General features: G+C 42.2%; 1 protein-coding gene across 6 annotated transcripts; it reads right to left on the reverse strand.

Moving 5' to 3' along the window:
* Nucleotides 1–90: 90 nt before the first annotated feature.
* Nucleotides 91–22,757, reverse strand: topbp1 (DNA topoisomerase II binding protein 1). Of its 6 annotated transcripts, none has more exons than XM_034213919.1 (28): nucleotides 22,739–22,757; nucleotides 21,183–21,275; nucleotides 20,958–21,092; nucleotides 20,705–20,848; nucleotides 20,036–20,217; nucleotides 19,598–19,791; nucleotides 19,237–19,413; nucleotides 18,942–19,108; nucleotides 18,657–18,820; nucleotides 16,605–16,849; nucleotides 14,610–14,932; nucleotides 13,933–14,105; nucleotides 13,584–13,795; nucleotides 12,991–13,307; nucleotides 12,706–12,891; nucleotides 12,462–12,577; nucleotides 11,691–11,814; nucleotides 9,371–9,529; nucleotides 8,681–8,777; nucleotides 8,378–8,564; nucleotides 8,036–8,265; nucleotides 6,806–6,948; nucleotides 6,611–6,698; nucleotides 2,825–2,988; nucleotides 2,158–2,286; nucleotides 1,969–2,058; nucleotides 1,086–1,247; nucleotides 91–338 (listed from the first exon to the last, which is right to left on the reverse strand). In XM_034213919.1, exons 2-28 carry the CDS (start codon nucleotides 21,267–21,269, stop codon nucleotides 210–212), a joined length of 4,524 nt encoding a protein of 1,507 aa, XP_034069810.1. In that variant the 5' UTR covers nucleotides 21,270–21,275; nucleotides 22,739–22,757; the 3' UTR covers nucleotides 91–209. The 6 variants fall into 6 exon arrangements, with proteins under 6 accessions (XP_034069810.1, XP_034069808.1, XP_034069809.1 ...); XM_034213917.1 differs by having other exon boundaries at nucleotides 21,183–21,287; nucleotides 22,739–22,754; XM_034213918.1 differs by lacking the exon at nucleotides 22,739–22,757 and adding an exon at nucleotides 21,816–22,085.
* Between the last annotated feature and the right edge of the window lie 1,103 nt (nucleotides 22,758–23,860).

Consider the following 23,860-nt stretch of genomic DNA (forward strand, 5'->3'; position numbering starts at 1 on the left):
ACATGACTCAACATTTTCTACAGACCATTATTGAGTCATCAATCACGGCTACAGTCTCACAGTGCACTACAAAAACTGCAAAGCACTTGATTTAAGATTCCAGAGAGGCGAAACAAATGCTACATTTATTTTTATTTTTGATATAAAAAAATCGTATTTACAATCATAGATATGGGAATTTTTTTATGATAATATTTAGTGGTGACATTTTAGTTGAGACGTTTTTTTTTCAGCTTGGCGTTGTCGGCTGCTGCTTTGCGTTTACGTGACGGAGTGCCTGGAGTTTCTTCAGTGGAAGCTTCTGTCAGGAAGTACAGCTCGATGGGCGGGGTGGGTTCCTGTGTCATAGGTGCATAAAACAAACCTTTAACATTGAATCTGGTCTTGACAGATGTCATTCACACGCATACATGTCAAAGAGGGATTTTAATTAAATCTGTTCAATTTTTTTTACTGCTTTCAATAGATGAATACAAATGACTTGGGGTCAATATAACCACCACAGCCCCTGGTAGACCCCACACACACAACAACACAGACTATGCTATAACACCCCCTGTTGTGAAATGACATTACACGCTTTTATCCAAAGCGACTTACATACTCAATACTGTGGACAATCCCCACAGAAGCACTTTGGGGTGAAGTGTCTTACCCAGGGACACAACGACATGCTGACTGCAGTGGGGTTTGAACCTGTGCTCCCCTTATCCCAACACCAAGGCTCTATCCACTGCGCCACACGCCTCCCCTCCCACGAAATAAAAATTATGTGCAATATATATATATGCCGTTAATAACTGTGAAATATATACCTGGTTGCTATATCTTCACACTCTTACAGGATGTGTATTTTGTAAATTGTGTAATTATTTTTTAAATGTGTTTATCTTTAATATTTTCTTATGCCTGCTTCTTAGTTAATATAAAGCTGTCTTTGGCTCTTTTCTTGCTGTAACAAATGCAAATGTCCCCTCTGTGGGACGAATAAAGGTATTCTGACTACTTAAGCCTGTTACATAACATAAATATTACGATAAAGGGAGGCAAGCCTAGAAATACTCCCCATTAAAAGCTCCACTCACCTGCATGAGGTAGTCTGCAATGTACTCGGGCTTTAGGCATGTGACCCCCTGCGAGGTAGCCTCTGACACGTCCACTCGGAAGTCTCCGGGCTTCAGCCGACTGAAGTCTGCGAACAGGTGGGTGGTCTCCTTGTACAGGGACGGGGAGGGACTCGGCAGGACCTGGGGAGAGGAATTACATGAGTACGAGGGTCTTTACTATGCATACCTTTTGGCTAGACAAAGATTCTCTGAAAAAGGGCCACAGTTCACAAGATACTGTCTAATGCCCCTTTCACACCAACGCGTTTTCAGCTCCGGCTCGGAGCTGGAGCCTGGAAAGTACCGGTTTTTCCTGTTCACACCGCAGAGTCACCGCCTCTTAGCTCCGGAATCCGGTTCACTTCCAGCTCTAAAAAATTGTCGGTCTAGAGGCAGGAGCTTCGGAGCTAAGAGGCGGCGTCGCTTACGTCTCTCTTACGTCGAGGCGGGGGCAGGGGCAGATTCGTCGTTGAAGTAGATGCTGAAGACCACAAAGAAGTCTTGCATTTCGCATGTGATGTTTGTAAAGTTCCAAGTAAAGTCGTCCCTTGTAAAGTCGTCCGATGCCTTCCATTTCGTTTCGTAAGAGGATAACCAAAGCGAACAGCGCTTCAATACAATCGGCCATTGTTGTTGTTGTCGATGTGAGGGATATCCGCGCGGTTTGGATTTTATGAAGCAGGCATGTAAACGGTGACGTCATGACGCAGCAGCAGCAGCTCTGGGCGGTGTGTGAACAGAGCGGGAGCAGAAAAGGGAAACCGGAGCTGAACCAGAAAAGCTCCCGCTCGGAGCTAGAAAGGGAAAAGCGCTGGTGTGAAAGCCGCATTAAAAACATCTATTTTTTTTTAGAGACAGCCACCTTTGCCCTGCCAGACTGTAGTAACCGCCTGAAGCCTGATTCTCTGCTCTGATCGATGTTCAGCATGACCGTCCATCCACTGAAGGCTCCCTGAAGTAAAAGAACATATAGTATATTTTACCACTCCAGTAGTAGATGATACATTATTTATGTCAGCAGGACTGTTTTGTTAGCTTTCTGTGTGAGTACCTCCTGCTCTGAGCGCCCTTGCAGGGTTTTCCTCCAGCGCATGGCAGCAAACGCCAGCCTCCTCTGCTGCGAGGTGATGGAGGGCAACGCATCCAGGATGGAGCTGCTGCCCCACTCATACTCATCCTCCTGCAACACACACAAATAGAAATGTCAAATATTTAGGATTATACACTGTAGTAATAATTGAAATGAAGAAAAATGTGGTTGTGCAGCTAATGGCAAAAGAGCATGTCCTAGTTTCAGGAAAATACGACTGTTACTAGATGCAGTTTTAATCTCTTATATGCTATAATTGTAGCTGGCTAATAAAAGACTTGTTAAATAGGAGAGGTGATTGGACTGCAGAGCTCCTCATTACTTCAAAGTCTACTTTTTAAAGTACTAGGTCATGTTAGAAAACTTAATGTACCTATTTCAGACCATTGTATGCTCAATGTTGATACCAATTTCAAGATAAGATCACAGACAATTTTCTCTCAAAAGCTTTGTTTTTGGGTGAACATAAATGAAAACACTTGTGGTCAGTTTATAGGACAGACAGGCTGACATGCTACACATTAACCCAACCACAACAATACTGTAATTGTAATGTGAATAAAACCACTACAAATGTGTTAATAGTTGTCTGCTAGAGGCACTGATACAGAAATCTTCAGATCCTGACCTGGATGAAGCGATCAACGGAGCGGCAGGCCTCCAGGTACGAGCGGTGCAGGATCCATTTGCCCGCCGCCATCGCTGCCAGGTACTTCTCATTCCTCAGAGGAGTCCCTACGATGATGTGTGAGCAGCTGGGGTCGAAGGCCTGCTTGTCCAGGACTACACCGCCTACAAGACCAGACAGAACAATGTGAGAAAGCATCTAAGATAAGACAAACTGTATGTATTATACATTACATTGCATTTAGCTGACGCTTTTGTCCAAAGCGACTTACAATAAGTACATTCGACCAGGAAGACACAACCTTGAAGAAAACAGAATCATATAAGTATATCAGGTTTCATAGAGCCAAACATTTCAAGTGCTACTCAACTGGCTTTAGGTAAGCCAGTCCTTTATTGGTATAAAAGTGCTTCGTTAATCGTTCGAAGTGGAGTCGAAAGAGATGAGTTTTCAGTTTGCGCCGGAAGATGTGCAAGCTATCTGCCGTCCTGATGTCAATGGGGAGCTCATTCCACCATCTTGGAGCCAGGATAGCAAACCCACGTGTTTTCGCCGATGGGAACTTGGGTCCCCCTCGCAGCGAGGGCGCAACGAGTCGTTTGGCTGATGCAGAGCGTAGTGCACGCGCTGGGGTGTACGGTTTAACCATGTCCTGGATGTAGGAAGGGCCAGATCCATTCGCAGCACGGTAAGCAAGTACCAGTGTCTTGAAGTGGATTCTAGCAGTTACCGGAAGCCAGTGAAGGGAGCGGAGGAGCGGAGTGGTGTGAGAGAATTTAGGAAGGTTGAAAACCAGACGAGCCGCTGCATTCTGGATGAGCTGCAGAGGTCGGATGGCACATGCAGGTAGACCAGCCAGGAGGGAGTTGCAGTAGTCTAGGCGTGAGATGACGAGAGCCTGGACCAGAACCTGAGTCGCTTTCTGAGTCAGCTGGGGACGTATCTTCCTGATGTTGTAAAGCGTGTATCTGCAGCAGCGGGTTGTAGCAGCGATGTTTGCAGTGAAGGACAGGTTGTTATCTAGGGTCACACCCAGATTCCTTGCAGTCTGAGTCGGGGAAACAACTGAGGTGCCGATGTTGATTGTCAGGTCAAGAGTTGGACAATCTTTTCCCGGGAGGAAGAGCAGCTCAGTCTTGTCAAGGTTGAGCTTGAGGTGGTGAGCAGACATCCACTGAGAGATGTCAGCTAGACAAGCAGAGATGCGTGCGACGACCTGGGTCTCTGAGCGGGGAAAGGACAGAATTAATTGGGTGTCGTCAGCGTAGCAGTGGTAAGAAAAACCATGCGGGCTAATGACTGATCCGAGCGAGTTTGTGTACAAGAAGAAGAGGAGGGGACCAAGAACAGAGCCCTGAGGGACCCCCGTAGTTAATTGACAAGGGTCGGACTCAGACCCTCTCCAAGTCACCCTGTAGGTGCGGTCTTTGAGGTATGAGGTGAGGAGGGAAAGTGCAGAGCCTGAAACTCCAAGTTTTTGGAGAGTGCGAAGGAGGATCTGATGATTCACCGTGTCGAATGCAGCAGACAGGTCCAACAGGATGATGACAGAGGAGAGGGATGCAGTTTTGGCAGTGTGCAGTTCCTCCGTGACAGCAATGAGAGCAGTTTCTGTGGAGTGACCTGCCTTGAAACCAGACGGGTGCGGATCCAGAAGGTTGTTCTGATTGAGATAACAGGAGAGTTGTTTAAAGACAGCGCGTTCAAGTGATTTAGACAGGAACGGGAGGAGAGAGACAGGCCTGTAGTTTATAACATCAGACGGGTTGAGAGTGGGTTTCTTTAGGAGAGGGTTTACTCTTGCCTCCTTGAGACTGTTTGGAAAGTGACCAGAAGTTAGAGAAGTGTTGATGAAATGGGTGAGAAACGGTAGAATATCAGGAGCGATAGTCTGAAGGAGGTTTGAAGGGATAGGGTCCAGAGGACAGGTGGTTAGGGCGGGCAGAGGTAATGAGGGTAAGAACCTCACTTGGAGAGAGAGGGGAAAAGGAGGTTAGTGTGTTGGTGGAAGGAAGGTCTGGTGACCCAGCGGTGAGTAAAGGTGAGTCAGAAAAAGAAGAGCGAATATCATTAACCTTTTTTTCAAAGTGGGTAACAAAGTCGCTTGACAGAAGTGAGGAGGGGGGGAGGAGCTTTTGGAGGGTCCAAGAGGGTGGAGAAGATGGAAAATAGTTTTTTAGGATTGGAATAGGAAGATTGGATCTTATCTTGAAAGAAAGTGCTTTTTGCCTGAGAGATCAAAGCAGAGAAAGAGGAGAGGAGAGCTTGATAGGTTAGGAGGTCGTCACGGTGTTTGGATTTCCACCATTTCCGCTCTGCTGCCCTAAGGACGGTTCTATTAGCACGCAGTGCATCATTTAGCCAGGGAGCCGGAGGGGACTGACGAGCCTGCCGAGATGTCAGAGGACAGAGCGAGTCCAGAGTGGATGAGAGAGTAGAGAGGAGAGTTTCTGCAGCAGAGTTTGGAGGCAGTAGTTGGAACGAATCAGAGGAAGGGAGGGCTGAGAGCACCGACGAGGCAAAGGTAGAGGGAGAGAGGGAGCGAAGGTTACGGCGGACAAGTGTAGGATGGGAAGAGATTAGTTTGTTATGTTTGGAAAGGGATAGAGAGAATGAAATGAAGAAGTGATCGGACGTGTGGAGCGGGTTTACAGAGAGGTTAGAAGTAGCGCAGTTCCTTGAGAATATGAGATCAAGGACATTGCCAGCTTTATGAGTCGGTGGGGACGGAGAGAGTGAGAAAGCAAAGGCGGTTAACAGAGATGTTAGTTCGTCTATCTTCCCCATCTGGAGGTTGAAGTCTCCGAGAAGTACAGCGGGAGGGCCAGTTTCAGGGATGTGTGAGAGGAGATGATCTAATTCCTCCAAGAAGTCCCCCAAGGCGCCTGGTGGACGGTAGAGAACAACAATGGTTAACTGTATAGGATGGGTTACTGTGACGGCATGGAACTCAAAGGTGGAAGGAGTAAAGTTAGGTAGCTTGAAGAGGGAAAAGCTCCATTTGGGAGAGAGCAGGAGACCAGTGCCACCTCCTCTGCCAGTGGGTCTGGGTGTATGGGAGAAGGAATATGCAGTGGAGAGAGCTGCTGGGGTGGATGTGTTGGATGGAGTAATCCAGGTCTCAGTGAGAGCAAGGAAATCCAGAGACTGCAGGGAGGCGTAGCCAGAGATGAAGTCAGCCTTAGGAACAGCTGACTGGCAGTTCCACAGGCCACCTGAAACTAGATGTTGGATCTCAGTGGAGCATGTGGGATAGACGAGAGCAGGCCGGTTATATTGATTACGAGATACACGGGGCCAGTGATAATTGCGAGAAGACACATGAACAGGAATGGAGAAAATACACATGATTATAGCATGAAGGGGCTAAACAACAAAAGTAAAAATTAAAAACGCCAACGATACTTAGCTCAATCAAAGTAGGATTTGCCTTATACATGTATAAATAGCTGTATGTCAAAGTGCCGAGTCAGACATTCATCCAAACTGCTAAGTCATTGTAAGCTGTTGTGAGTCAAACATATCCCCTTTCCTTAGAATCAATCTGTCCCTTTATATGTAATGTTTCTCTTTGTTATTGAGCATTTTGGTTGAAAACACTGTTTCAGTAAAAGCTACATTTATGAGGCAATGGTTTATTTGAGAAATCTGACCTCACAGCAGGAAACATCAGCAGGAGGAAATACTCCCATGGCCTGCAGGTAGATCCTGCTTTTTATTCATCAGGGATTATCTCCTCTGACTTCAGGCCTGTGATGTGTGATGAAACACTGTCAGAGGACTTACCAAGCTCCTCTATGAGGTGACTGTAGTCGATGCGCTCCTGAGGGCTGAGGGAGGAAAGCTGGAATCTGGGTGGCTGCTTCTCTTCCTCCTGAGAGACAAAGGACCTTTCAACACCAGCAGCTTGTTTGAAAGCAACAATAATACAGTTATAGAGATGCTTCCACTTCTTGTTGATATGTAAATATGGATCTTCACCTGTGGCTCTGGCGCTACTGGAGGGTTGGCGAGAGGGAAGGCGATGCTGGGGGCTTTAGGAGTGAGGATGTCCATTTCTGGCTCCTCTAATGGAGGCATGGTGACTCTCTGGCCCATGTGCTGATCGATGACATCACAAGCAGCTGGGAGAGGATACAATGATTTCTAGCTTTAGATGCAGTCAAATAATAATAATAATAATAATAATAATACACAAGACTTGTATAGCACTTTTCTAGAAACTCAAAGACGCTTTGACAGAGAATAAAAAAAACAACAAACAAAACAAAACAAAGAAAAGTACAAAAAGAGATAAACAAAACAGAAAATAGGGGGGGGGGGGGGGGGGTGGTCAGTGGTTGAATGCAGTGCTGAACAGGTGGGTTTTGAGTGATGTTTTGAATGCTGTGAGGGAGGAAGAATCTCTGATGGATAGGGGTAGTGAGTTCAAACCAATATATCTTTAGTAACAAGATAATTCTCTACAGGAGTCGGTTGCACTAGCTTTTGTTAAATCTCCTTGTTAACAGCCCTTACATGTAATATGTTAATACGTTGCTATACAACATTCATAGCATATCCAATCAAAAGTAATAATACATGTAGAACAGGTCTCTGTAGCATGACAAGCTGTAACATACATTTAAAAAACAAAATGTAGGAAGCCAAATAATGTTTAACTTTACTGCTAATCCTTTATACACACACACACACACACACACACACACACACACACAACCACACACACCACACCACACACAACACACACCACACCACACACACACACACACACACACAACACACACACACACACACACACACACACCACACACACACACACACACACACACACACACACACACACACACACACACACACACACACACACCACACACACACACACACACAAAAATAGAACATTAACCAAGCCACATGATTTTGACATTAAAGCATAACATTCTAAAAAAGCATTATGATAAGGTGTCACGTCAAATATATTTCCTATTTCATTTAAATTCTGCTACTTCTGGATCCAAACTGGTCGTATGTAAGCAGGCGTCACGCAACATTACCTGTCATTTGGTTCAATGTTACAATTACACCTGGTACCTTTAACTACAAGTGATCTCAATTCACAGTGGACTTACTACTTACAGTAGACGGCACACGTTTCTAACTAGGTTTAAACTTTGAAAAAATACTTGATGTAAGAGGCTTTTGATCTCTTACCCATCTCCACCAGCTCAGAGTCCGTCATGGAGTCCCTGAGCACAGAGACGTGTTCTACAGGGGGAGGAGGGGGAGGTGCGAGAGGGTCAGAGTATTGGGAGGGACTCCCAGGCCACTGCAAATTATCCGCCAGCTTGGCCCTCTCCTCCCGCGCTGTAGGGTCATCCCAAACGATCTGTTCACTCTGAGATGGCTCCGTGTTTATGTCCATAGCTGCTTCTCTGGAGACCCTGAAAACAGGACAAAGTGAGACGAGGAAGTGTGTGAATGGATTTTATAGCACAACAACAACAACAGCTATTAATGTTATTAGAAATTGCTGAAGTTTGAACCCCTTATTACCTCAGAGCTTCCAGGGTACGTCGGCTCCCGCAGCGTCCAAACCGATCAGGAGTCTGGGGGCCCGAGTCGGCCCCTCCTGATCCCACCCTGCTGAGTCTGACTGATGTCCGCCTCCCTGTCGTCAGCTTGGTGGCCGACATGATCTCCTGGAGCTGCTTTTGAAGGTTCACCCTCATTTCTAGAGTCTCTGAAACAAGATGATAATCACCCACAGGAATCATCATGTCAATGGGAAAAAAGTGGTTGGTTCTATCAAAATGTGCAAGAAGCTTTGTGAAAATAAAGCTGAATAAAAACACCCACCAGTTCTTTCTGTAGTATCATTCATCTCGTCTTGATTTACGCTTCCATCACTTACACGGCGTAATGGTGTGGTCTCTTCTGGGGCAATGTGTTCACTCTGAGGGTCATTTCATAAAAAAATTAAATAAATAAATAAAAAGGTAATTAAACGGGCAAACGGAAAGTAATTTCACCTCTGCACTTCTTCATTAGATTACACTAAAAGATATAATATCGATTCCCAGCAAAACAGTATCCATTCCTGAACCTTAAAACAATATTTAGCGATAATTAAACAAATGACAAGGAATTGGCTAAAAGATAATAACTTAATCAACTCACAATGGAAAAACCTAGTAAATGAAATCTATGGACACCTATGAGAATTAGAAACCAAATGCATTTCTTTGAGGAAAGATGGGGAAAATGGGTAAAGTATAGAACACTATAATGAAGATTTATAAGGACCATGAGGTAAGAATTGACAATTAATCTGTACCCGAGTATTAATATTATATCCATCCTTCTATTTGTATTATTATTATTATTATTATTTCATTCCGGATTTGCTAACTGTTATGTAGTTAATTTATGTATCTATATGTGTTTATTTTGTTATGTATGCTTCGTGAATAATTTCTTAAAATGCAAATAAAATATACAAAAACGATATTTAAGGCCCCAGACTTGATTTGACACATTTAAACCCACCTTGTTGTCCTTGGCCTCAGTGATGTCTTGGGGTTGTGGTCTTGTGAAAGGTGGAGACCTCTGAGAGTTGTTGGGCACCTGGCTGAGGGTCAGGCTCATCTTGGGGTTGTAGGTGAACGGATACAGAGACTCTGCGACATGCCTCTGCTCCTCAGCACACTGCACAGGAGGACCAATCAGAAAACAGAAGTTTATCAAAGCAGCAACAATAATGAATTAAATGAATTAGGGAGGGGAAACATAGCCTCAACTGCGATCTGTTTGCAAAATGATCACATCAAAGCTGTTTTTGATGAAGTATTCTGCTTTTGTTTATGGGATGATAATTATTCGCCCCCGGTGAAATGTGCTTAGTGAATTTAAATGGTAACGTACAAAGCATCGCCTACAACCATGGAAATAACATCCTAAATTAAATTAAGTGTATCTTGACATCAGTTTATGCATCTTCTTGAGAGTACAAGACCTGAGGACTCGACTTCAATCGTTTTCCCCAATCCTTTCCTTAGTTTTAAAGAACTGGCTTATCTCTTTTTTTTTTTTTAAATGTATTGCAGCTCAGTGAATTGAAGACCATGTCACTACTGATATTAAATGCTTGTCTGTATATTTTTGCGTGATCTGACGGATCAATTTCATGTTTAAGGTGTTCTCTGCCTTTTTCCAAATGCATACCCTCTAGATCAGTGTTTCTCAAACTTTTTCATACCAAGGACCGCTTAACCAATAAATAAACACTCACGGACCACCTAACTCCACACATATCCAAAACCAATAGGCCTGCTTATCACTCCAACAGTATATAACACATTACAGCCTAATAATGACAGCTTAACCTTCTCTATATGGCCTCGTTCACACATTAAATCAACAATACAAATACAACTACAGATTATATAAGCATTTAAAATGCTCAGCTTTTACACCTCTTATGAAATGTAGACTACATTTATTACGGAGTTTATGTCTGAGCCAACAGACTCACAGATCGTTGGCTACTGAGAGGTATGCAAAATACACCGCATGTAGTACGACACAAACCTCTGCTGTGGATTTTCAAAACAAAATACAGTAAAACTATGGTCGCAGGCCCAAGTTTAACTCTCTGAGGTCTAAGCCAATGTTGTAAAAATGCTATCAAAACATGAACCTTGGTGACCATCGGGCTGGACTGCATGGTCTGCCTACAAAACAAAAATAAAAAAACGTTTTTGGAGCCCCAACAACAGCCTCTGATCATCAACAGACTTCATGCAATGCTTCATCGGATGCATATATTATAATCTCTAACTCCTAACACATCTACTTCCAGCATGGATAAGTGTTCATAAAAGACATCCATTGTTTGTTTTATACGTTTCTTGAAATCTAAAAAAAACAAACATTGTTTTTCTAGAACAGATTACAAATCGACTGAAAACAAACAAGTGGCAACATGTGTGACGAAGGCGTTGCGCTGGGCTATATCATGCAATCAAAAGAAACTTAAGCTCGCTCCATTGCGGAGATATTCCCGCGAGAGTGCGGAGAACTTACATTTATTTATTTATTTCATATGTAAAATGTTACCAATATACTCACGGACAACTAGGGGGCGCTCACGGACCACCACATCTTGGAAGCACTGCTGCAAATCGCCTGGAAAATGGTACAAACAAGTGGCAACATGTGTGATGAAGCTGTTTATCTGGGCTATATCATGCAATTGAAAGTGAAACTTAAGCTCGCTCCATTGCGGAGATATTCCCGGGAGAGTGCGGAAAACTTTAATTAATTAATTAATTTCAAATGTGACATTTTACCAATATACTCACAGACCACTAGGGGGCGCTCACGGACCACCAGTGGTCCGCGGACCACACTTTGAGAAGCACTGCTCTAGATTGTTATTGAGAGCAAGTAGTTTGAGAGAAGTCATGAATATTTATTTCTACTTATTAAAAAGAAACAAGTCAAGTTTGTAGTTGGTTTCGTTATTCTAGTAAAAAATACTTTCAAATTGAATGCAAATAATAGGATATGAAATATATTTTTCAGGCAATAATGGCAGATGATTTGACTTCTTAAATGGTTTTTTATTTTACTATAAACTGCATTTTGAAAACTGGCCTTTTTCCCCCATCTTCTGTGACTTTCTAAACTAAATGGTTAATCAATTAAACTCACAAAACTACCAATCACTAGTTCCAAATCGAAATCCTCTTAAGCTGTGAATGTATAAACTGCTTAACAAATATGTGTGAATATAGTTGTATGCAGTGCATTTAAGAGAAATGAATTCACTTAGGATGATATTTATATTTGCTGCAGGGAAACGTACCGCCTCCAGCCAGTACTGGGAGACCACGTGCAGTCCTCTCTCCTTCACTCCTCTGTATTCCCGGGTGTTGTCCCCCACTCGGCCCTGGTAGATGTAGTGTGTCACTGTATCGTCACAAGCCCACCTAAAAACAAGTCGAAAGAGATGGATGTTTGAATCTGGGTTCATTTAAATGAGAATAATGATTAGAGCCATCAACAGGGTTCATATACTTTTTCACCAATGATTTTCAATGACTTACCTAATTTTCCATGACCAAAAACATTACTCTCTCAACGGTACCACTGAAAATAGTTTATTTTAACATGGAACAGGAAAATAAGGTCTGCATATGAAACATGTTGTGCCTATCTAAAACAAATCAAATAGTAGGCTTACTAGCTTCTACAGGCTAAAGCAACTCAAATCTCTCACCGGAAAAATACCTCGACAGTTAAATGCCATTTTACTTTTCATTACCATACGATACAGTATTTATTATCATTATAGTATTACTATTTCGGCAATTAGATAACATATAAATTATATTTGATGCAACTTTAGTTACATTTCCGTGACTTTTCTAAAACTTTGGGAAACATATTGTTTTCCATAACTTTTCCAGGGCCTGGAATTAGCTTTTTGAATTCCATGACTTTTCCAGGTTTTTAATAACCGTAAGAACCCTGCATCAATATTACTGAACACTTGGGTCCATAAGGATTGTTTTATTTAATACTTGAATTATTTTTTAACCCATCCTCTTTAAGTTTACAAAAAGGTGTCAAATACCTGAAGTCAGCTCCGAGCGAGGCAGCGATGCCGTTGAGCTCTCCCTGCGTTTTGCTCAGCTTCTTTCCCACACAGATCACAACGCCAGCCAGAGGACCAGATTCCTTTTCTGGGACCTTAGAAACAATTGAAATAATAAGTTTGTTTGTACGTTATGTCGAGAGTATATAGGTTAGTCTCATTTTCTGCAATGAGTGAGAGGTTGGCAAACAGGCATATTGTGTTTTTATGTATTTCAGTTTACCTGCTTCTCAGTGGTCTTGGTAAATACGGGGCTGGCAGAAATGGCTTGTATATCTGACGCGCCGGTTCGGGAGCTATTGGCAAGAGCCACCTTCAGGTTCCTGTTGATGACATCAGTCAGCGGAGTGTCCACCCTCTCTCCTGGTTTGGATCTCCCCCCTGGAGTCTCCAATGCTCCTAGTGCGTCCTGAACAAAGAAGAAGTCCTTAATTGATTATATGATGATCTCATTGCTACAAGCCTTTAGCATAAAGAAAAAAGCACTTTCTACTCTGTGGGTTCCTACCTTAACGTTGAAAGAGGGCCTGAACAGCTGGTCTCTGCTGAGGAAGCGGGAGGGGGTGTCCAGCTGCAGAGGGGGTTCCTTCTGAAGCGGGTTCCTTCTGCCGCCTTCATTGCTTTGTTTGGGGGTGCTGATGTCAACTTTGGGCTTCATCTCGTCCAACACGGAGCGGAACACTTTGCTCTTGAAGCGAGCCAAATCCAGCGGGGTAACGGCCTTACCGCTCTGGACACCCAGCAAAGGGATCTCTGGGGACAAACATGCTGGGGGGGGCATGCTTGGCTTCTGGGACCCACCGACAAAACTCTCATCATCCCTCTCTGTAGAAGAAGAAAATAAAATGATTGTCATAGCAAAGGAAACAATGAAACAGTCGGCCTTAAGTTATACACAGTCTAAGTGCTGAAAAATCTAAACAAAATTGAATATTTTCCCACTTAAATATTAGATAATTAAGTTGTGTTACTTAAAAACACCTTGCAGAATTCAAATGATCATACCAGTAAGTCGGTAATTCATTGGAATTGTATTAACGAATACAAATAAAACATGCATTTAAATCCAGATATAAGCTTTATTCAAGACTCTTTTCTAACCCAGTGAGGGTGGCAGGTCAACTAGGAACCTCCCCTCCTCTGCCCTCCTGCCGGTCCGAGCAGATTCCAGTAACCAGTACATGGTGACGGCTGGAAACCCCCATTTCTTCGCTGCCTGGTACTTTGTGCCTTCAGGGGTCTGCAGCACTAGATGGGAGCTGGCCAGCATGCCTTTCTTCTGATTGGCCAGGCGCACAAAGTAATCCTGGACACTGCAGGAGGGAGGGAATACAAGAAGAAGATTTAACAATAGGCAGGGAGGAAGGAATCATAAAATGTATTAGAGAGAGAAATATATTGAGTTCCAAAAACATCTGCATATATTTAGCTAACTCAATATAAATCGTACTTTGCTCCCAGGTGCTTGGCCAGCTCCACCAAAGACTCCCTCTCTGCTCCTGTGAACTGGCTGACAGACAGAACACAATCTTTGAGAGGAAGATGTCCGTCCATCACAGGAACAGCTGTGAACAAAGGGTTGGAGGACAGCGGCAGAACACTCTCCTTTTCCACACACATGGCCTAAAAATGTACAAGAGCAAAGCATACATGAAGACTAAAGAACAATACAACATGAATTGTGTAAGTCTGCTACAAAATCATATTTTCCCAGAGCCCAGGTTTTTTGCAAACATTAGACCTAAACTCAAATATATTCACTTGTGATTTCAAATTATATTTTTATACAATGTATGAAATAGAGGTAAGCAGCAAACCCTGACATTTGACAAGCTGCAACCAGAAAAGGTTTAGTATTTCATCCTGATAAATCTACCTAAACAATAAATGGATTATCAAAAAGTGTGGATTTTCTGTCAATACATTAATTGCCTAACTCATGTTGCCCCCAAAAACGAGAAAAGCAACAAAAAAAAAACCTTGATTAAAAGAAGATTAACAAAAAATAAACATTTACCCCCTTTGTTAGACCAGTTGACAAATCAACAGATGGCACTATATTTACTAATCATTTGAAGCCTTGCTCCCTACATAGATATTATTAAAACAGTATGACATGGATCTTACCAGCCAGGTATCAGTGACCACCTCGTCCACTGTGGCCTCCACTGAACAGCCCAGCAGTGGGACCACGGCGTAGTCTGCCACCACACGTGTTCGGCCAATCAGAGCTCTTCCTCCATTTTCTGTCACCAGGACAGAGAGCTGGGCCTCGGCCTCAGCGCCAAAGCCCACGAGAAGGAAGCATTTCCCAGAGAACAGTCCCGCCTCGCTGGCTTCATGCAGGGTGGAGTTCGGCTCTGGTCCTCTGCTGTGGTTGGGTGCCCAATGATCAGCAGACATACTGAAGGACTTCCTGCTGTTGCCCTCTGCTGGTGTGTGCATGTCCACTGGAGGATGAAAGGAAATTGAAATTAGCGCATTTGTATAAAATGATCCTATAAATCTCTAAATGGTGTCCAATTAAGCTAAGCTAACTCTTTGACTACAGACTAGGGATGGGAACGATTAATCGAATATTCAAAATGATTCAGGAATTCGAATATGAGTTATGAGTATTTTTATTACTTTTTTTTTTTTTTGAGGGGTGCCTAAGTTGATTACATATTATCAACTGGAATAATTCAATGTATACGACAGTGCCATAGCTAAGTGTGTTAGGTCTAAAGGTGTGTTTTGCTCACACCTTCAGGCCCTGTTATAGGTTGTTGATCTCTGTTGTAATAGGGTTACCCTAACCCAGTGGTTCTCAAAGTGGGGGGCGCAGAGGCATGACAGGGGGGGCGCGAGAGACCAGGAGGAAAAATGGTTATTAAAAATATTTTTTTTTTTTAAATCATATTTTTTTAAATTATTGATTCGAAAATAATATGATACAGTACTATTACGTCTGGGTCTCTGTGTTTCATTAAAGCTCGGCTCTGTGTGTGTATGCGTGTGTGTGGAACGAGCCATTTTGTGTGCGTGCGTGAGCGAGAGAGAGCGCACCGGTACCGGAGATCGTTGTTGTTAGCTTCTGGTGCTAGCGAGCTACGCTAACGGATATAAGGGTTTTTTCAACAACAAAGTGGAGGAGAGTCCTCTCCTGTCAGACTGAGAGACTCAGTGAGCTAAAGGACTCTCTCAGTGTTATCTCAGTGGGTCTCAAATGATTTGGTCACCATTAATGTAAACAATTATTTCCGAGGCACACGTTTATATGATCATTATAGTTATAAAAAAATAAGAGAATAAATTAAAAACCGGTATGAAATACTATATGACATTAAAAAATGAATAAAGTTTAAAAGGAGAGTGATTTGTAAAATATCCATAAAGAAAAAGTAAATCTGTTTACAGTTCTGTGTTGAGAGATGTATCCATAGATCTCTAATGTTGCTCTCAAAGTGCACCAGATTGATGCTTTTAACTTCAATATTTAAAAATCTTCCCGGGGGAGCTTGCCCCAGGACCCCCCTATGTGAGGTCCACACACCACCTATAAAAATAGCACTTTACCCCTGCTTACACCTATATGCCTCGAGCCTTCATTGTAACAGTCGCGGGTACACTGTGTGTGTGCGTGGGGAGTATTGCAGTAGAACATTCCCCTGTAGCGCTCAATGGGAAACCCTAAATGTTTGAGCACCCTCTATGAAACGTCAAGCTACCCCACAACACCCCAAAATAAATCTCTGGCGCCGCCACTGAGCCTGACTATTTGTGTTGGGGGGGGGCCCGACTTTTTTTTTTCTCCAAAGGGGGGACCTGACAGAAAAAGTTTGAGAACCACTGCCCTAACCCGTTATGTTGTTTGTGTATGATCCCTCTTTAATTTAAAAACCAAGTTATGTTTTAAGCATGAAAGCTGTAGGCCTGTCAACTGTTCAAACTGTGATCACCAGTTCAATACATTTGACAAATTTGACTTGGTTTCTATACTTATTTGAACATGTATTTCTTTATTTAAAAAAATTAAAAAACACATTTTTTATAGGATATGTACATTTGGGTTAAAAGCGGGGGTTGAATATTCCAATATACATTTGCTTTCAAATTCCCATCCCTACTACAGACACGTACCTACTGTAGGGTCATCATCCATGTACTGAGAGAGCAGATCTTCCTCTGCTCTTGTTTGCCTGGGTGTGCTGGGACTTGCTGCAGGGGGACCGGTTGAGAAACGGGAGGGGGGGATGTGATGGGCAGGAACGGATACAGAAGGTGTAGAGGGAGGCAGACAGTCTGGGTGGAGGTAGCACGCTTCTGGGAGTAGACTGCCTTTAGTATAACTGTCCAGCAGCCACTGCACTGTTACTACATGAGGCCTGGAGAGTAACGTACACACACACAAAATCCTTTTAATGATTAAACATAGTGCAAACCTGCTACATTGCAACAGTACTCTTTAAGCAGGGTTGTGTGTAATTGACTTAGTTAGAAGATATTTGTGGCATTTTTGCATTTGTTTAATAGTACTGCACTAAAGAAACACAGTAAAAACAGAAGAGAGGTGATAGAATGAGGTGTTAGGCCTGATTAGGCAGGTGACATCAATGTTGTCATTCTAATAAATGTATATTTTCTGAACTCTCATTAAAATTCTCCAAATCTCTAGTAGTAGACACATTTTTTCACCATTATTGAGACGTCACATTTATAATGTTTAGCTACAATATTTTGTTTTTTTCAATGCCAGGATTACATCAAATGGGAACTTCTAGCTGGAGTAATCATGATGTATATGTTTTTAGGGAATTCAGTATTTCATTTGTTGACTGAGGTAGTGTGGTCGGCTACCATTCGGAAGGTTGTGGGGGTTCGAGTCCAGGGTTGCGTTCCAATAGTCCATTTAGCTTAGGAACCTTCCTAACCAAGTGAAATGACCCGGAAGTTCGTCACTGGCAGCCATGATAAGTGCCGTTCGAATTCTCTAGATGATAGGAAAGGAAGTTTCAAACTTCCTTTATAACCTCCTTTAGCTTAGGAACCACTGGACCTCCCTTACCGAAAGGAGAGGAGAAAATGCTGCCCCACAATGCCTTGCAGCCGCAGCATTTACCGTCACTCAACAGTCGGCCGTTCACGGAAACAACCGATTATGACCGAGAAATGATATCATGAAAGTTACGGTGCTTATTAAGCATTTTAAAACGTATGTGGTAAGTTGCCAAAGTGCTTTGTTCTGAACGTTCATCAGTATTATAATCAAAAAGAGAAATATGAACGTTAGTTTTTACTGAAATGATCAAATAAAGTCAACATCTCAGTCTTTACTGAGCTGTGTGGGGTTTGTTCAACTTTTAAAAGATGTTTGAATGGTGATATACACACTGATAGATGTTAAGGACTAACGTTTATAATAAATACATTTGTATTGATTTTAAGATATTTTCATAGTTCATACAATCATACATATTGGGATCATTTGTATTAATGTGGACCGGAGGGAGAGGGTGACGAGCATAAGTTTCACTTTCCTTTTTTATTTCAATTCCAACTTTGGTCATGAAGAATATGTTTCTCTGTTGTCCACGTTCATAAAGCATAAAACAACAGCATCAGAGCACGGTGCAGAGTCTCTAGATGAGTCCGTCGTTCTTATTAAACATCCATGTTGTAGTCCGCTGTATAGAAAACTGTAGTTTCCATGGTTACCCCACAGCAGCAGACGCACATTCATGATGTCCGCTGGCGCATCATAAACACGTCGGAGAGTGAAAGTGCATTCGGATTCTCCACGTTCTCTTCTCCTAAGTCCTTTTGAATTCTCCTATCCACTATCCCTTAACCCCGTGATGTTTCACTCAGTCAAGGAATAGGAGATAGGGTTAGAACTTAGGAGCTGATTTTTGGATTATTGGAACGCAACCCAGGCCTTGTTGTCAACATATCGACGTAACCTTGGGCAGGAGACTTAACCCCAGGTTAAGCCCAGTGGCAAATCTTATATCAATGTGTGTGAATATTAGTCCCTTGAGCAGATAGCACCTTGCACCTATATCAATCCAGTCCATTTACATAGTCCAGCACTTTTTGAAAGTTCTGTGTGTTGAAAGGTCAAAACAGACAAAAATCCCAGAAATCTATTAAGTGAGGATGCAAAAAATACAGTGTAAGCTTTGCAGTTCTGACCTGTGTGTTGCCTTGGCCAGAAACACCTTGAAGTCCTGGTCAAGGTCTCCCATGACCACGTGTGTGAGATCCTCACTGGGCTGGTTGAAGCGCAGACCTCCTGCAGCATTCACAAGACGCCGCAGCTTCTCCAGTTTCTTCCCCGGCAAGCCGCACAGATACAGCTGCACAACATTCAAAACATGAGAAATAAGACCACAACTTTTGTCTTTCACATTATCAAGAAATTAAAATGGTGTGAAAGGAAATCCACCCTATATTTAAAGGAGTATTCTTGTTGTTTACCTTACAGCCGTCCAGTATATCATCAGCCGGGCATACGGTGAGATCCAGAGTATCTATGGGGTCAGGACCTTCCAGGCGGCTGACGGTGGCGTTGGTGAGGGCTGTGTCATTTATTGTCATGCTAGCATTGACAGAGATGTGGCTCAAACCCAACAGAAATGAACCTTCTGGAGAAAAAAAAATAGGGTTCTTTATGATACAGGTCACATACCTACACTCCTTATCAGACCATGAGGAATTACTATTTTTTAAATACAGTAAACCACAAACAAGTGCATGTCACTTAGTGGCTCACCCTCCTTCTTGTTGCTGCCAGTGGGGGTGGACGTGTGTGGTCGAGTGGTCTTTGACGCGTTACAGTCCACAGTGTACCTGCTCTCATCTTGACAAAAGCCCTTTTCTATGCTGTCAAACAGCCAGTGTAGAGACACGCAATACACGTTCCACTTCCTCGCACACTCGTACTTCTGACCTACAAACACACATAAAGACACCAGTGTTACTAGTAGCAACAACCAAAGCACACGCAACGACATAGCCAGGTTGATTATTGTTAACGTTGAACAATGACTAAATAAAAATGTCCTTCCAACTGAATCTTGTTTTAAAATGTTGACAAAAAGTAAAACCTTGTGCTGGTATTGCTGCCAACTTACCTGATGGCTCGCTAACGATAAGGTGTGTACACTGATTCATTTTCAGCTGACCGGTGTAGTTGGCCCCGTGCTGGTCACAGAGTCGCTGCACCTCTTTCCGCTCCGTGCTGGAGAGGCCTGTCACACACACAGTGCAGCCGCGCAGCACAGGGCACAGATAGTCCTCTATAGGTAGATCTGTATACCTGACAAGACTGAAGGAGGCAGAACAGTGTGTTAATCATCATCCAACGCCCAGTATTTGTCATATCATTATTATTTTACCATAACATTCTCACAATACCATATAACTATTGTATCATTTGATTGCACTTATTTTGGTTGCATTGACTGGAGAACCTTCTTTTCTTTTTTTTATATAAATGAACAAAAATCTGTTTTATATATTTCGAAAGTAGATGTGGGAACAGGAATGTCAATATTGATAAGAGTACATACCTGTCCTGAGATTTTTCCCAGCAGGCTTTGACCCAAGTGGGCAGCAGGATGGGTTTAGCCAGGCTGGCAGCTACCAGGTATTTCTTACTACCCACCTCTCCTGCTATGAGGTGTGTGACAGATACATTCAGATCAAGATAGACCCGTCCTCCCATGAGTTGCACCAGGTCCATCACCTCCGTCTATAGAGAGAGACAGACACAAACAACATTGAAAACTTAACAAGACCCTGTCATATAGTTTTGTGTATGTGTTTGGAATCTTTTTCAGACTTTCACTACAACTGAAAATAATGTCTTTGATGGTTTTTTAAGATGTCATCACAATAATAGTTGCTGCTTTCATTAACATAACCGTTTGTTCTACTAGCTCTATTCTGTGTTCCCTCATTATTTATGTGATTACATGTTCATAATATCACCTACAAAAGGCAGATAGGCTGAGACAGAGATAATATATTCCCACATCACCAGCATTTTCAAAAAGTTAAAGGGCAAATATCCCCCCATTTGTATAAAATCCTTCAAATGATATCCCTAATCTTTATTTGTTTTCCAGATGTGTGGATTGTGGATGTTTAAGTCATTGACAAACTTGCTGATGTCATTGTCATTTATAGGACTGCAGATTTAAAAGGAACAACAATCTGTAAAGGCTAAGTAAGCCAACCCGTGTTGCTTTGTCCAGGCTGGTGCAGGAAATAGTGATGTCAGCCATGGCCATGTTGTAGACGGGCTTCTCCGCTTTAGGGACACAATGCTGCTGCTTCAGGCAGTACAGCACCACCAGTGGACTTACTACACGACAGCCAAGCTACAAAACAAATAACAAAGTGTGAGAAGAACTACTTGACATATCATTGCTAATTCTTATTAAATACAGGGTACCGGCCTACTTAGATGTATTAAATATTGGGTTAGACCTTCTTGCAATGCAGAAAGGCTGGGGTGGTGAAACTGCTGAAGACAAATAGAGACTTGTCCTTTTGCTCCATTTGTAAAACAGCATCTTCATCGATTCTTTTCAAGTACTTGTCAGACTGCAGCTCCAAAATGGCCTGTGTAAAGATGAGGAAAATACCATAATTCACGGTAAGCAAAGAGACAGCAAAACAATTATCAATAAAAGATTTGAGAATGGAGTTTACCTCATAAGCCTTGACAGCATACTCTGTTTGGTGTGTTTTGCTCTCCACAAACTTCACAATGAAGCCTTCCTTGTCTCCTTTGGACATGGTGAACTGAATAAGAAACTGACTTGACGTTAATGTTGGATGAAATAATTTAGCAGTAACATTAGCCGGAATATGCTCTTACTAAATGTGTATAAATACTATACTGGCAGTCAATTGGTACAACGTTATATGTTTAGCATACTAGCAAGCTAGCTTACTTACCTTCTCTTGTCAGAAAACGAAAGAGCCAGTATCGATACTCTGACACTAACTATTGTGTTCGCAAACTTGTCATTTGAGTACTAGCTTAACGTCAGTATGGCTTGTCAACAAGAAAGTCATCGAAATATAATCTAACGGTGACAAATTATCCAACGCTAACGTTACTTTAAACATAGCCTGCCCTTACAATGGATGTTTAAAGACAACGCATTAACCTACTCGAAGGGAACTGGTTAGCTAACATTCAAACACGCATATATAACGTAAACAATGCTGTACAATGAATAATTACACATATTATCATAAACGAACGGTTATAATTATCCACAGTATTTAACACACTTATAACAACTTTGTAATAATTTAATGATAGCAGCTTGGTACATTTTACAAAAATCCTCTGTTGTTGTTATTCGCGCCAACGACGAAACTTCCGGTGTTACCTTATAATTCAACCGTGTGGAGTCGGACTAGTGTTCAAAAGATCCGTAGGAACTAAATATGTATCGTTTGATAAATATTGTACAAATAGACAAGACGCTAAACCAACACAATTATACAATAGTTTAAAAACAATTATAAAAATAATAAAAGCCAAAAATGTCAAACCAAATTAATAAATGTACTAACTTAATAGATATTAAAAACAATATTCTACGAGTCCTCTCCTGTCAGACTGAGAGGCTCAGTGAATTTACCAAAGGACTCTCTGTAGATCAGGGGTGGGGAACCTTTTTCCTCTCAAGGGCCATTTCAATTTTTTCAACATCCTCCGAGGGCCGTACAAATTATTGACCTCTGCTTAAATATCACAGCCCATTCATTTGGCCTTTCTTTCATGCTGTGCAAAGAAAAAGCAACCTCTTAATCCAGATATCTTGCCATGACTCGTATGCATTCACGTGCACGGTTGTGACATGACCACCAAACAGAAAGATATGGACACAAGATGTGTTCAAATGTATTTAGTTTCCTATCCATGTGGACATGATTTAAGTGGGGGGGACCTAACCTCCTCTAGGAGGGTCCGGGGGGGCATGCTCCGGGAAGTTGAAAGCATCAATCTGGTGCACTTTGAGAGCAAAATGAAGAGATCTATGGAAACATCTCTCAACATCCATATGAAACAGAACTGGAAGCAGATTTACTTTTTCTTTATGGATATTTTACAAATCACTCTCCTTTCAAACTGTATTCTTGTTTATTAATAACAACTTTTTTTTACTGTCATTTAGTATTTTATACCTGTTTACTTTATTCTCTTGTTTTTTGATAACTATAATGATCATATAAAGATGTACCTTTACCTCATTTGTTGGAGAAAAAGCTTCTTATATTCGTTAGCATAGCTAGCTAACCAGATGCTAATAACAACAAAGTTATTGACTGTATGATCAGTGTGAAAGATGAACAGATCGCCACTGGGCTTTCAACTAAGACACAGACACGCAAAAACTGTGGCATGTGTACGGCTCCTTATGGGTACTGCACTTTCTGAAGTGCCGGAGCCGCGTTCTGGTGCTCTCCGGCAGAACTACACCCCAGACCAGAGCCGTATATGGCTCTGCCCCAGACGAGACATATACCACGTGATGACACGTTAGGCTCGTGTTGTGTTCAAGGACCATGACCGTTGCCAGGAAAAACAGGCACTCGCTTGTTTAATTATTTTGCGGTCTAGAATAGATTTATTTAATTTTTTTTTTTTAAATTACCTCGAGGGCCATACCAAATTGTCTCGCTGGCCGTATACGGCCCGGGGGCCGGAGGTTCCCCACCCCTGCTGTAGATAGTTAACTTTAGTCTAAGTTATCTCAGTGGGTCTCAAACGGTTTGGTCACGATTAATGTAAACAATTATTTCCGAGGCACATGTTTATATGATCATTATAGTTATAAAAAAAATAAGAGAATAAATGAAAAACAGGTATGAAATACTATATGACAGTAAAAAAAGAATAACGTTTAAAAGGGGAGTGAACATACTATAAAAATACCACTTTACCCCTGCTTACACCTATAGCCTATGCCGTGAGCTGATTATCGAGCATACATTTTAACAGTCGCGGGTACACTGTGTGTATTTGCGTGGGGATTGTTGCAGTAGAATATGCCACTGTAGCTACCTGTACTGTGCATTAATGGGAAACCCTAAATGTTTGAGCACCCTCTCTATGAAACGGCAAGCTACCCCACAGCACCCCCAAAAGAAATCTCTGGCGCCGCGCCACTGAGCCTGCAACCCCGTTTTGAAGAAATGTGCGGTGCAAAACAGGCTCATTGCAGCCACTGTGATAAGACACACTTTTTGGCCAAATATCAGCATTTTCTTTCTTTTCATTTTTTAGCACAGATTGCAAAGTGGCAAAGTATTATAATGTATTGTTCTAGCAAAGGGATTGCACAATTGTATTATGTATATATATTTTT

This window comes from Gymnodraco acuticeps, unplaced genomic scaffold (genome assembly GCF_902827175.1).
Source record: "Gymnodraco acuticeps unplaced genomic scaffold, fGymAcu1.1, whole genome shotgun sequence".
NCBI lineage: Eukaryota > Metazoa > Chordata > Actinopteri > Perciformes > Bathydraconidae > Gymnodraco > Gymnodraco acuticeps.